The sequence below is a fragment of the Coregonus clupeaformis genome, chromosome 37, assembly GCF_020615455.1.
Source record: "Coregonus clupeaformis isolate EN_2021a chromosome 37, ASM2061545v1, whole genome shotgun sequence".
NCBI classification, from domain to species: Eukaryota; Metazoa; Chordata; class Actinopteri; order Salmoniformes; family Salmonidae; genus Coregonus; species Coregonus clupeaformis.
Genome location: NC_059228.1, coordinates 18,660,665 through 18,675,935, shown reverse-complemented (window position 1 = coordinate 18,675,935; position 15,271 = coordinate 18,660,665). Strand labels below are relative to the sequence as shown.

At 43.0% G+C, this 15,271-nt stretch overlaps 1 protein-coding gene across 1 annotated transcript in view; it reads left to right on the top strand.

The window, feature by feature from the left end:
• The window catches only part of acoxl (acyl-CoA oxidase-like), a 46,551-nt gene that overhangs the window by 883 nt on the left and 30,397 nt on the right, over window positions 1-15,271 (top strand). The window contains exons 4-11 of the mRNA XM_041866140.2: window positions 125-211; window positions 487-585; window positions 1,010-1,124; window positions 1,229-1,315; window positions 1,508-1,580; window positions 1,788-1,920; window positions 2,816-2,850; window positions 14,519-14,635. Of these exons, the coding sequence (XP_041722074.1) occupies window positions 125-211; window positions 487-585; window positions 1,010-1,124; window positions 1,229-1,315; window positions 1,508-1,580; window positions 1,788-1,920; window positions 2,816-2,850; window positions 14,519-14,635 (746 nt within the window). The remainder of the gene's footprint in view (window positions 1-124; window positions 212-486; window positions 586-1,009; window positions 1,125-1,228; window positions 1,316-1,507; window positions 1,581-1,787; window positions 1,921-2,815; window positions 2,851-14,518; window positions 14,636-15,271) is intronic.

Sequence of the window (15,271 nt, the reverse complement as noted above, 5' to 3'; positions counted from 1 at the left end):
TGTCATAGGCATAGTAAGGTAAGCATGATATAATTATATAACCAAATTCATGATTACACTGTGTAGGCTGTGTGTACTGGCTGTCTGTACTGTGCTCTTTGGCATTCTCCCCTCTGGTCCACAGTTGGGTGTGGTCTGTGGCTTGTTTGGTGGTGCAGTCACAAACCTTGGAAGCCCTGAACAGAAAAAAACATGGTATCTCCCGGTTACGGTACGTGTCCACTGTCACTCACACAGCTCACATGCAAAGTAATGTAACAGATCATTTACAGCTTTTGTCCCAATGTCTGCCTCTTGTCATTACATTCTTACCATGCATGCACTTGCACATAGCTTTTTCCGCCATACACATTCACATTCATCCACAGCACATAGTGCCATTGGATGTTGTTATTTATCCGATACAACAATGGATTTAGCCTTTAATTTTTAATCCTTTGTCAACTCTTCATCACAATTGTTTTGACTGGGTGTAACTTCTGTCAGGATTCGGAGTTCACTGGGATGTTTGCCATGACAGAGAGGGGTCATGGGAGTAACGTCCGGGGAATCCTTACAGAGGCCTGCTACGAGCCATCTACACAGGTCAGCTTAATAACATGCATAACACACTCACAAATCAAGTGACACCATTGAGGTAATGAGGAATTCTGGACTGATGGACAGTTGATTGGTTCAACACGGCAGCAACCTCTTTTCACCACTCAACATTGACCTACTGTACCGGTCATTTGGGTTAGGATGAAATTCCACTTTAGTTACAGTGTATCATAATTAGTTCCACTATGTGCAGAGGACATTATACCACATACCCCAAATGATACAGTCTGTTGTACGTAATCCGTAACACAGTGGACTAGATCATATTGTGTTACACAACTATATCAATATGTATGTGAAATATGCAGGTCATGGACATGTCTAGTACAAACAGTATGTTCCCTCTTTTAGTCTGGGCCTTTCTTTACTGATCATATTTAGTTATATCCATTTCTCTTTTGGCCTTCAGGAGTTCATCATCCACACACCGTGTGAGGATGCCCAGAAGATGTACATCGGAAACTCCATGAAGGGGAATTACGCCTCCGTGTTCGCTCAGCTCATCATCAATGGAGATTCCCAAGGTGGGACTCACTCAATACAACAGTCTGTCTGATATGGATTGTGTTTAGCAACAGCCCCTGTGCATTTACTAATGTATGTTCAATGTTTGTATTCATCCCCATAGGTCCTCACTGTTTCATTGTCCCAATCCGAGACCGACATGGAGTCATGAATCCTGGAGTGACAGCCATTGACATGAAGCACAAAGAAGGTAGCTAGTTTTCAATGGCCTGTTTTTCCTGCAAGCAGTGTTCTTCTTCCAACTGTGTGCCATGAATATGATACTGTGAGACAATTATTATTGTCACAAATGCACACAGTTGTGTATTAATATGTGGATTTTTATTGAACATTTGACACTTAGGCATGCTGTGTGTGTGTGTGTGTGTGTGTGTTGTCACAGGCTTACACGGGGTTGACAATGGCATCTTGATATTCGACAATGTCAGGATACCGAGGAAGAACCTACTCAGCAAGTGAGTGGACTGTAATCATTGTATTTCTATATAACATATGAATATTATGTGCTCCACTGCCGGGTCAGTGAACAGTTCTCTATAACTGCCTTTGGAAGTTGAATGCATTCCAGACATCGTTGGAATATGTCCTCACTTGAATTATGCCTAGCTGTGTACAGTGTAAAGGATGCAGCATCAATGTGTTTTATGACCCTCCTGCTCCAGGTTTGGCTGTGTGTCGGCAGATGGGCTGTACTCTTCTCCTGTCCAGAACAAGAGCAAACGTTTTAACGCCATGTTGGCTGCTCTCACCCCTACAAGGCTGGGGCTCACTGTCCAGGCCATGGCTGCCATGAAGGTGTGTTTACAGGGCCATGTGTAGTATGATTTAGGCTAGTGTATGTCAACTGATTAGCTCTCTTTAGCTTTAACCATGTTTCCCATCTTACCATGGTTAGTGACAGCTAGAGGGCAGTCTTGATTTACCTCCCTCATAGGGACAAAGCACAACACCGACAGGTATCCTGAACACTGCGTTTGTTACACCATCTTTGACATTCTACATGCTATTCTAATGAGAGAAATCAGCTCAGTCATCTGCAGTTTGAGCGGATTATGGGCATCAGTCTGGGTAAATCTATGCCAGATGGGTTGGCATCATAGTCTGCTGTGTGTACCCAATAACTGGACTGAATTCTAGGTTGTGTCCCAAGTCTGGCAGGTAACCAAGACAATCATACAAAGCTCTGCCCCTAGGTGACCCTTTGGTGATGTTGGTTGGTTGCAAAAATAGAATTGTCATACTCTGAATGAGTTACTAAAACAGATCTGGCTGCTTCAAATTATAATGGACTATTATTAGCTTGGGGAGAGCAGAGAAGCATAGAAATCAGAGGTGCTAATAGATCTGTCTAGCCCAGATTATGCCTATGGTGTTCTTTGGGACTGATCTTATCAGTGTGTATAGGCTGTGGGTCACAGTAACTTAGCCTTTGAACCTGTACAAAGTTTGCACCTGTCCTTCTTTTAAGTGAAATAAAATAATACATTATGGTCCATAAACACAGTTTCAAATAAACACAGTTTCATATTTAAGCTTAGGGTTTTGATTTTGAAACTATAAGAACTTAACAGAAAACAAATGTGGATCTGATTTTGCACTGAAGCAGTACCTCCAGATAAAGGCATGTAGCATCAGCCCTGTTCTGTGTAGAGTTCTTACAGTGTGTGTCTTTTGTTTGTCTCACCTACAGTTGGGCCTCATCATTGCAGTGCGTTACAGCCACAGGTACCGTACATTTACATCTTAGTAGACGCTCTTAACCCTAATCGCTCCTGTAAGGCGGTCTGTTCAAATATTTTTTATTGAACACAGAAGAATGGTGTATAGGTATGAAAGACATGTGTACAGTTCTTATCTAAACATAAGAGAACAGACATGAACAACAAGACCCAGAGTTCTGAACACAAAACAAATATTACAAAACAAGACATATAGAACAGGGACAGGTAGAAAGAAAAAGGGTAGATGTAACCCCCCCACTTATACCCCCCTTTATCCCCCCCCCTTTATTCCACCCTATTCCCCTCCCGACTGCTCGAATGTCGGGGCCAGCACACGCTGCCCAAAGGTAGATTACAATATGACAATTGAGAGTGTGTTAAAAAGTACAAATTCACAGCGCCGACTGGTCCAGGTAAGAGAGGAAAGGCTGCCAGATTTGATCAAATGTTGATACTTTATTGTTCAGAATATATATAATTCTTTCTAAGTGTACAGTGTTTGCCAATTCGCTGAGCCATAATTTGGTAGAGGGCGCTTCCCTCCTTTTCCAAAACAACAAGATTATTTTTTTTGCCGAAATGAGACTGTAAGAGATTAGTTGTTTTTGGGAGTTGGTTAATCCGTTTAGGAATCGGACACTCCCAGGATTATCAGAAGCGGGTCTGGGTCTATTGAAGTCTCCAGAACTTCAGAGAGGACCCCAAAATTCCACACCAATAACCATACAGACTAGAGCATAGGGCAAAGCAGTGGAGTAGTGTACCCTGCTCAGCCTGACATTTATCACACATAGGGGATGTATCAGGAAATATCCTATGCAGTTTAGTTTTGGAATAGTGTAATCTGTGTAATACCTTAAATTGTATGAGACGATGTCTGGAGTTAATGGAGCAGGTGTGGATATACTCCAAGCTATCCTCCCAGTCTGCCACCGAAATATCAGTCCCTAGTTCTTCCTCCCATTTTGCCTTAATGGCATCAGTAGAGGGTGCGCTAACAGATTGAAAAGCGTCATATAGACGAGATATCAGTTTGTCTGAGGTGGGGCATATTTTTATGCATCCGTCAAACATGGAAGGTTTAGCATTAGTCTCTAATTTGTAGGTATCTGAAAAAGTTACTTCTGGGAAGGTTATACGTTTCCCTCAGCGATTCAAAGGAAGCAAAGGTCCCTTCTATATATAAATCCCCTATGGTACTTATCCCCAACTCTCCCCATCGCTCAAAGGTGTTATCAAGGTTAGAGGGTGCAAAGGAGGGATTCCTGGCAACAGGGAGCATGAATGATATTGGTCTAAGCTCAAAGTGGACTTTAATTTGCTTCCAGATTCGGACTGTGCTATGTATAATAGGATTGTTACGATAAAGTGACATCTCCAGATCGACAGGTGACAAAATCACAGCACCAATAGAGAAGGGGTGACACTCCTCCCGCTCCATGCTAAGCCAGCTGGATGGCGGGGGTGCGTCATCCAGCAAAAACGTAACAGCGCGGAGGTTAGCGGGCCAGTAGTAAAATATAAAATTTGGGAGAGACAATCCTCCTTCCATCTTGGATTTACATAGGTGTTTTTTACCTATCCTGTGTGTTTTATAGTCCCAGATGAAAGGATTGATAATAGAGTCCAGTTGTTTATGAAAGGATTTAGGTATGAATACTGGGATGTTCTGGTATAGGTAGAGCAGTTGTGGGAGGAAGACCATTTTGATGGCATTAATTCTTCCGAGCAGAGAAATTGGGAGAGTTCTCCAAAATGTTATGTTTGCCTTGAGATTTTGCATCAGAGAAGGGAAATTATCTTTAAATAGTAAGGAGTATTGTTTGGTAACTACAATTCCAAGGTAGATAAATTTTTCTGAAGATAACTTAACTGGCAGATGTTCTAGCCAGGAGTTGTTTTGCAACCGTATGGGCATTAATTCACTCTTGTTCCAATTTATTCTGTATCCCGAGAAGGTACCAAACAAATTAATCACCTCAAGAATAGCTGGAATACTAGCTTGGGGTTCTGTTACATAGAGGAGAATATCATCTGCGTATAGGGAAATCTTATTTAGAGTATCTTTAGTATTATAGCCGTGTATTGCTGAATGAGATCTGATCGCTTGAGCGAGAGGTTCAATAATTAGGGCGAAGAGCATAGGCGACAGCGCACAACCCTGCCTTGTCCCTCTGTGAAGGTTAAATCGGGGCGACATTGATTGGTTAGTGAGTATTCTCGCACAGGGGTTCCTATATAAAAGCTGGATCCAATTTATGAACCCATCTCCAATATTTTTTAAATAATTTCTGTAGGACCTTGAATAGATAGGGCCACTCAACTTGGTCAAAGGCCTTTTCGGCGTCAAGAGATATAACGGCAAGGTCCACGTTAGGTAACCTCTGAGAATACTGTAAGGCGGTCTGGATAAGTGCCTTGCTCAAGGGCACATCGGCAGATGTTTCACCTAGTCGGCTCATGGATTCGAACCAGCAACCTTTTAACCTCTAGGCTACCTGCTGCCCCAGTGCACTTCTGACGCTCCCATACATCCCATATTATCTAAAAATGAGTTGCTTTTATGTTTTATTTGACAAGTACATGGATTTGATTGAGATTGGAATTATATGATTTTCTCCATTGTATTTCAACTGAAAAGGTTCTGACATTCTAGTGGTAGTCTTTTGTATTCCTGCTCATGCACAATTGTTTATTTGAAGCACTTTTCATAATGTGGAACGTTTACATAAAGCCGATAGATGTGATGGGTTAAGGGCCTCCCGAGTGGCGCAGCGGTGTAAGGCACTACATCGCAGTGCTACAGACCCGGGTTCATTCCCGGGCTGTGCCACAACCGGCCGTGGCCGAGAGTCCCATAGGACGGCACAGAATTGGCCCAGCGTCGTCCGGGTTAGGGGAGGGTTTGGCCGGTGGGGCTTTACTTGGCTCATCGCACTCTAGCGACTCCTTGTGGCGGGCCAGGTGCGTGCAGGCTGACCCCGGTCGCCAGTTGAACAGTGTTTCCTCCGACACATTGGTGCGGCTGGCTTCCGGGTTCAGCTGGCGGGTGTTAAGGAGCGCGGTTAGGCGGGTCATGTTTTTCGGAGGACGCATGACTCCACCTTCGCCTCTCCCGAGCCAGTTGGGGAGTTGCAGCGATGAGACAAGATCTGAAAAGGGGGTATAATATAAAGAAGTGATGGGTTAGCTCCACACTAGCCTCGTCACGAACCAGGCTTCCCTAAAACGGTAAGCCTGGGGAAGTTCAGTTGCAGAAATCAGCTAAAGAGGGATTGGAACCCGGTGTAAATTGGTGACGCCTCGCAACACATCAAACCAATCAAATGCCTTGCTTGGGTGGAGCTCCAAAGGTGCTCACCAGATTAGTGCCGTAGGAGCAACATAAGTGAAATAAAATAAAATTAACCTCATAATACGTTACCTGTAATGTTCATCTCCTATAGCCTCAGCACTTAAAAGGAATCTACAAAATCTGGTATATGGTGTGCCTCATATACATTGTCTACTGGTATCATTTTAAATTGAGAACATATACAGTGGGGGAAAAAAGTATTTAGTCAGCCACCAATTGTGCAAGTTCTCCCACTTAAAAAGATGAGAGAGGCCTGTAATTTTCATCATAGGTACACGTCAACTATGACAGACAAAATGAGGGGAAAAAATCCAGAAAATCACATTGTAGGATTTTTTATGAATTTATTTGCAAATTATGGTGGAAAATAAGTATTTGGTCAATAACAAAAGTTTCTCAATACTTTGTTATATACCCTTTGTTGGCAATGACACAGGTCAAACGTTTTCTGTAAGTCTTCACAAGGTTTTCACACACTTGCTGGTATTTTGGCCCATTCCTCCATGCAGATCTCCTCTAGAGCAGTTATGTTTTGGGGCTGTCGCTGGGCAACACAGACTTTCAACTCCCTCCAAAGATTTTCTATGGGGTTGAGATCTGGAGACTGGCTAGGCCACTCCAGGACCTTGAAATGCTTCTTACGAAGCCACTCCTTCGTTGCCCGGGCGGTGTGTTTGGGATCATTGTCATGCTGAAAGACCCAGCCACGTTTCATCTTCAATGCCCTTGCTGATGGAAGGAGGTTTTCACTCAAAATCTCACGATACATGGCCCCATTCATTCTTTCCTTTACACAGATCAGTCGTCCTGGTCCCTTTGCAGAAAAACAGCCCCAAAGCATGATGTTTCCACCCCCATGCTTCACAGTAGGTATGGTGTTCTTTGGATGCAACTCAGCATTCTTTGTCCTCCAAACACGACGAGTTGAATTTTTTCCAAAAAGTTCTATTTTGGTTTCATCTGACCATATGACATTCTCCCAATCCTCTTCTGGATCATCCAAATGCACTCTAGCAAACTTCAGACGGGCCTGGACATGTACTGGCTTAAGCAGGGGGACACGTCTGGCACTGCAGGATTTGAGTCCCTGGCGGCGTAGTGTGTTACTGATGGTAGGGTTTGTTACTTTGGTCCCAGCTCTCTGCAGGTCATTCACTAGGTCCCCCCGTGTGGTTCTGGGATTTTTGCTCACCGTTCTTGTGATCATTTTGACCCCACGGGGTGAGATCTTGCGCGGAGCCCCAGATCGAGGGAGATTATCAGTGGTCTTGTATGTCTTCCATTTCCTAATAATTGCTCCCACAGTTGATTTCTTCAAACCAAGCTGCTTACCTATTGCAGATTCAGTCTTCCCAGCCTGGTGCAGGTCTACAATTTAGTTTCTGGTGTCCTTTGACAGCTCTTTGGTCTTGGCTATAGTGGAGTTTGGAGTGTGACTGTTTGAGGTTGTGGACAGGTGTCTTTTATACTGATAACAAGTTCAAACAGGTGCCATTAATACAGGTAACGAGTGGAGGACAGAGGAGCCTCTTAAAGAAGAAGTTACAGGTCTGTGACAGCCAGAAATCTTGCTTGTTTGTAGGTGACCAAATACTTATTTTTCACCATAATTTGCAAATAAATTCATTAAAAAATCCTACAATGTGATTTTCTGGAAAAAAAATTCTCAATTTGTCTGTCATAGTTGACGTGTACCTATGATGATTACAGGCTTCTCTCATCTTTTTAAGTGGGAGAACTTGCACAATTGGTGGCTGACTAAATACTTTTTTCCCCCACTGTAGCTCAACATGGAAATGTGAGTTTAGCTATTCTCTACTTCAGATGACAGGTGCCAGTAATGCCGTCATACTGTAGGCATATGGCTGCATTGGCGATGCATGCCATATGATGAGCTGCAAAATGGATTGACATAGTTGATATACTGAAAAAGAGTAACAATCAAATAAAACACATTGGAGATCTTACAACTAGACAAAAAGGAAATGTTCATTTGAGCATACAACACAGAAACAGACACTTTAGAGACAGTAGATTACTGGACGGGAAACCCTCAACTGCCACAAACTGAACACTCCCATGACATGTACAGGCCGCTATCAGAACTCTCCCATTCCATACTTCACTGAACTGATCAATGCCTACACTGTCCCTTTACTGACAGCTGGAGCTGAAATGTCACACTATTCCATGGCTGTTATCTACAGTGCATTCGGAAAGTATTCAGACCCCTTGACTTTTTCAAAATGTTGTTACGTTACAGCCTTATTCTAAAATGGATGAAATTTATTTTTTCACCTCATCAATCTATACACAATATCCCATAATGACAACGCAAAAACAGGTTATTTTTGCAAATGTATAAAAAATTACAAACAGAAATACCTTATACATAAGTATTGACCCTTTGCTATGAGACTCGAAATTGAGCTCAGGTGCATCCTGTTTCCATTGATCATCCTTGAGATGTTTCTACAACTTGATTGGAGTCCACCTGTGGTAAATTCAATTGATTGGACATGATTTGGAAAGGCACACACCTGTCTATATAAGGTCCCACAGTTGACAGTGCATGTCAGAGCAAAAACCAAGTCATGAGGTCGAAGGAATTGTACGTAGAGCTCCGAGATAGGATTGTGTCGAGGCACAGATCTGGGGAAGGGTACCAAACATTTTCTGCAGCATTGAAGTTCCCCAAGAACATAGTGGCTTCCTTAAATTGAAGAAGTTTGGAACCACTAAGACACTTCCTAGAGCTGGCCGCCCGGCCAAACTGAGCAATCGGGGTAGAAGGGCCTCGGTCAGGGAGGTGACGAAGAACCCGATGGTCACTCTGACATAGCTTCAGAGTTCCTCTGTGGACATCTGGCACCATCCCTACTGTGAAGCATGGTGGTGGCAGCATCATGCTGTGGGGATGTTTTTCAGCGGCAGGGACTGGGAGACAAGTCAGGATCGAGGGAAAGATGAACGGAGCAAAGTACAGAGAGATCCTTGATGAAAACCTGCTCCAGAGCGCTCAGCACCTCAGACTGGGGCGAATGTTCACCTTCCAACAGGACAACGACACTTAGCACACAGCCAAGACAACGAAGGAGTGGCTTCGGGACAAGTCTCAATGTCCTTGAGTGGCCCAGCCAGAGCCCGGACTTGAACCCGATTGAACATCTCTGGAGAGACCTGAAAATAGCTGTGCAGCGACGCTCCCTATCAAATCTGACAGAGCTTGAGAGGATCTGCAGAGAAGAATGGGAGAAACTCCCCAAATACATGTGTGCCAAGCTTGTAGCGTCATACCCAAGAACTCAAGGCTGTAATCACTGCCAAAGGTGCTTCAACAAAGTACTGAGTAAAGGGTCTGAATACTTATGTAAATGTGATATTTCAGTTTTTATTTTTATTTTTATAAATTAGCAAAAAAACTGTTTTGTATAGATTGATGAGGGGGGGAAAAACAATTTAATCAATTTTAGAATAAGGCTGTAACGTAACAAAATGTGGAAAAAGTCAAGGGGTCTGAATACTTTCTGAATGCACTGTAGATGGTTATTTTTTCCATTCAGAGCTGACCCAACTCCATTCAATTCCTATTATGTGTAAAATGCTTCTGAATGTCAACAAAAGAACAAGCAGCTCAATATGGAAAGAAAACAACAATTGATATCAAGCATTATTTTGTTTACCTCAGAGAACACCCATTCTTTTGACAGCCCTATTGAGGGAGTCTCTTGTTTTTCTGTATCTGTTTTTTTTTTGTGCATCCTCACATGTGGGTTGCGTGTGTTCTGCTAAAGTTTCCAATGTGGGGGCGAGAGCGTGGGTGGGGGGAAAGGGGAGGGTTTTCTCTGTGGTTGGCATCCCAAAAAATCACCCCCACGCTTGGTGCTCACCAGATTAGTGCCGTAGGAGCAACATAAGTGAAATAAAATGAACCTCATAAGATGTTACCTGTAATGTTCATCTCCTGTAGCCTAATTGCCTAAAAATTGTTATATGTCAGCACTCAAAAGGAATCTACAACATCTGGTATATGGTGTGCTTCACATACATTGTCTACTGGTATCATTTTAAATTGAGAACATATAGCTCAACATGGAAATGTGAGTTTAGCTATTCTCTACTTCAGATGACAGGTGCCCATAAGGCCAGTAGTGCCGTCATACTGTAGGCATATGGCTGCATTGGCGATGCATGCCATATGATGAGCTGCAAAATGGATTGACATAGTTGATATACTGAAAAAGAGTAACAATCAAAAAACATTGGAGATCTTACAACTAGACGAAAAGGAAATGTTCATTTGAGCATACAACACAGAAACAGACACTTTAGAGACAGTAGATTACTGGACGGGAAACCCTCAACTGCCACAAACTGAACACTCCCATGACATGTACAGGCCGCTATCAGAACTCTCCCATTCCATACTTCACTGAACTGATCAATGCCTACACTGTCCCTTTACTGACAGCTGGAGCTGAAATGTCACACTATTCCATGGCTGTTATCTACAAATGCATGTAGAGACTGTGTGTTTTTAATTTACAATGATTACATCAAGATAGCTAGCTAATACGAAGTTAACTAGCTGATGACATTTTAATTCCCCTAGCTAAACAGTGTGTAAAGTCAGTTAGCTACCTTACTAGCAGCTCAGCTGAGTTAGTCTACAAAGTGGCCTAGCTAGTTAGCTAGCTAGTTAATAATACATAGTTGTTTTTACATTAATAAAATGTATTTACTTACTTGAATAGGTTCTCCAACTTCCTCCATTTTTTGGGTGCCTTCCAGATGTTATTTGTGGTAGCAAAGTGCAGCCATGTGGATGAATGGAGATGAGCCCAAAAAGTGTTTGTCACCAGAGCAGTTTAGAACGTGTTGTGACGTTTGACTTTACCGGCGTAATTCACTTTCAATTTCAATAAATGTAAATCGCAGACTGTCGGCCACACTTGATAACTTGAAAACGAGCACTTGAAACCAACTTTCTACAAAATTGTGTCCTACCCGGACGGAAAACAGTGACGCACATAACACACAGCCCTTCTACAGGAGTGTGGGGGGAGGGTTCTTGAAATGTAACATCCAATCAGAAACTTGTCGCTGGGAGCCAGCGGACCATTCAAACCGTTTTTGCAATACGAAATTCTCCAGACCTCCAAGGGAGGCTTGACAACAACGTGATTTTGGAGGTATGGCAACACGAGACTAGGTCCACACCAACTCATCCCATAATCGATGTAAAAGTTATGTAGATGGTTATTTTTTCCATTCAGCGCTGACTCAACTCCATTCAATTCCTATTATGTGTAAAATGCTTCTGAATGTCAACAAAAGAACAAGCAGCTCAATATGGAAAGAAAACAACAATTGATATCAAGCATTATTTTGTTTACCACAGAGAACACCCATTATTTTGACAGCCATATTGAGGGAGTCTCTTGTTTTTCCATATCTGTTTTTGTGCATCCTCACGTGTGGGTTGCGTGTGTTCTGCTAAAGTTTCCAATGTGGGGGCGAGAGCGTGGGTGGGGGGAAAGGGGAGGGTTTTCTCTGTGGTTGGCATCCCCAAAAATCTCCCCAAATCACCCCCACGCAGAGAGAGAGACAGAAAGATAGAAAGAAAGAAAGAAAGAAAGAAAGAGGGAGGGAGGTAATCACAAGACCGATGCAGACTACTGCACATGGAGGACACGTTTCCTGTTTTGTGACACACGTCCTGTTCTGAACCAAACCGTGGTATCAGGCTTACCCCCCCACCTACCCACCCACCCACCAAACCCTCCAATGCACCACCAACACGCATAGTAAAACCTTTAGGAACTTTGACGTGGGGCTAGTGGTCTTGGTAGTGTGAGTGATGATTGTCGTATTGTCAGTGCCTGTAGCATTAAAGATATATTTGAGTCAGCCATACAATTAGGGTTAGCTGTGTTTGAACAGTACATTGTGTAACCACTGTTAGCTTTGTTTTCAGAGTTGAGTCTACTATACTTTGAGGAGAGGTTGTGGGATCGTCATCTGTGTGAGGACTTCCCCTCTGTGTAAACACGCAGGTGTGCGCTCTTCTGTGGTCTGGCAGAGGACAAACCTTGACATAGTAGAAACATCCGTGTGATCTTTCTGGTTAACACATTATTTAGTAACATGGGACCGTCAATCGCACAGTTAGTGTACAACTTAAACCATACATCTGAAGTACATCTGAGTGTCACATTACATGAACTTTACAGTATCTTGGTTAGTGAACCAATGTCATCAAAGTTAGTATATTTTGCCCCTCGGTCTAGAAATCAGAGTAGGAATGATAACAGTGCCATCCCTTTGAGACAGCAGCATCTACATTTCCCCTGCAATCTCTTTGAAACTCACTTGTACCCCCATCCATCGCCTTCGTCTGCCCCCCACCCTCCCCCACTCTCCCCACTGAGACACCTGTGCAGATATACTCGGAGATAAACTTTGTAATGCTTCCAGAGCAACAGGTGCACGGTGACGGTGACCACATCTCAACACTCAACATACACTCCACAAAACTGATGTTCCACCACATCAGCACATACAGTGCCTTCAGAAAGTATTCACACCCATTGACTTTTTCCACGTTTTGTTGTGTTACAGCCTGAATTTAAAATGGATTACATTTAGATTTTTGGTCCCTGGCCTACACAAAATACCCCATAATGTCAAAGTGGAATTATGTTTCAAATTAATTAAAAATGAAAAGCTGAAATGTTTTGAGTCAATAAGTATTCAACCCCTTTGTTATGGCAAACCTAAATAACTTCAGGAGTAAAAATGTGCTTAACAAGTCACATAAGTTGCATGGACTCACTCTGTGTGCAAAAATAGTGTTTAACATGATTTTTGAATGAATACCTCATCTCTGTACCCCACACATACAATTATCTGTAAGGTTCCTTAGTCAAGCACTGAATTACAAACACAGATTCAACCACAAAGGCCAGGGAGGTTTTCCAATGCCTCGTAAAGAAGGGCACCTATTGGTAGAAGGGTAAAAAAAAAGCAGACATTGAATATCCCTTTGAGCATGGTGAAGTTATTGTTTACACTTGGTGTATCAATACACCCAGTCACTACAAAGATACAGGCGTCCTGCCTAACTCAGTTGCCAGAGAGGAAGGAAACTGCTCAGGGAGGCCAATGGTGACTTTACATTTAAAGTTTAATAGCTGTGAAAGGAGAAAACAGAGGATGGATCAACAACATTGTAGTTACTCCACAATACTAACCTAATTGACAGACTGAAAAGAAGGAAGCCTGTACAGTATAAAAAATATTCCAAAACATGCATCCTGTTTGCATCAAGGCACTACAGTAATACTGCAAAAAATGTGGCAAAGCAATTTACTTTTTGTCCTGAATACAAATTGTTATGTTTGGGGCAAATCCAATACAACAGTACCACTCTCCATATTTTCAAGCATAGTGGTGGCTGCATCATGTTATGAGTATGCTTGTAATCGTTACGTTTTTCAGGATAAAAATAAATGGAATGGAGCTAAGCACAGGCAAAATCCTAGAGGAAAACCTGTTTCATTCACCTTTCATCAGGACAATAACCTAAAACACAAGGCCCTACACTGGAGTTGCTTACCAAGAAGACTGTGAATGTTCCTGAGTGACTGAGTTACAGTTTTGACTTACATCTACTTGAAAATCTATGACAAGACCTGAAAATGGTTGTCTAGCAATGATCATCAACCAATTTGACAAAGCTTGAAGAATGTTGAAAAGAATAATGGGCAAATGATGCACAATCCAGGTGTGGAAAGCTCTTAGAGACTTACCCAGAAAGACTCACAGCTGTACATTTGCAAACATTTCTAAAAACATGTTTACACTTTGTCATTATGGGTTATTGTACTGTATGTAGATGTGTGAGACAAAAAACTATTCAATACATTTTCAATTCAGGCTGAAACCCAACTAAATGTGGAATAAGTCAAGGGGTATAAATACTTTCTGAAGGCACTGTACATATTCACAGTACAACACATGCGCACACACGCACGCACGCACGCACACACAAAATGTAAGTCTCTTACACGCTCTACTCCAGGGTTCTTCAATTCCGGTCCTGGAGGGCCGAAACACTTCTGTTTTTTATTTCTACCTGGTAGTTAATTGCACTCACCTGGTGTCCCAGGTCTGAATTAGCCCCTGATTAGAAGGAGAGGATGAAAAACAGAGGTGTTTCGGCCCTCCAGGACCGGAATTGAAGAACCCTGCTCTACTCTCTCCCCCTCTCACACAAGTTTTCCTCTCTCTCTTTCCCTCCTCTCTCTCCCTCCAGTCGTCGTCAGTTTGGGCCTAAGGACCAGCAGGAGGTGAAGATCATTGAGCACCAGACCCAGTACATCAGACTGATGCCTCACCTGGCTGCAGCTCTGGCTCTCACCTTCACCACCAGGTACTGCTAGCACTTCCTCTACAGCAGGGCTCTCCAACCCTGTTCCTAGAGAGCTACCGTCCTGCAGGTTTTCGCTCCAACCCTAATCTAGCACACCTGATTCTAATAATTAGCTGGTTGGTAAGCTGAATTAGGTTAGTTACAACTGGGGTTGGATTGAAAACCTACAGGAGGGTAGCTCTTCAGGAACAGGGTTGGATTGAAAACCTACAGGAGGGTAGCTCTTCAGGAACAGGGATGGATTGAAAACCTACAGGAGGGTAGCTCTTCAGGAACAGGGTTGGATTGAAAACCTACAGGAGGGTAGCTCTTCAGGAACAGGGTTGGATTGAAAACCTACAGGAGGGTAGCTCTTCAGGAACAGGGTTGGATTGAAAACCTACAGGAGGGTAGCTCTTCAGGAACAGGGTTGGATTGAAAACCTACAGGAGGGTAGCTCTTCAGGAACAGGGTTGGATTGAAAACCTACAGGAGGGTAGCTCTTCAGGAACAGGGTTGGATTGAAAACCTACAGGAGGGTAGCTCTTCAGGAACAGGGTTGGAGAGTCCTGCTCTACAGTGGAAAGGGAAGGGGTCACTGCCGCAACCTTGCTTTCCAACCAAGGTGCATGAGGAGCAAAATGAGTTAGAGAGGAG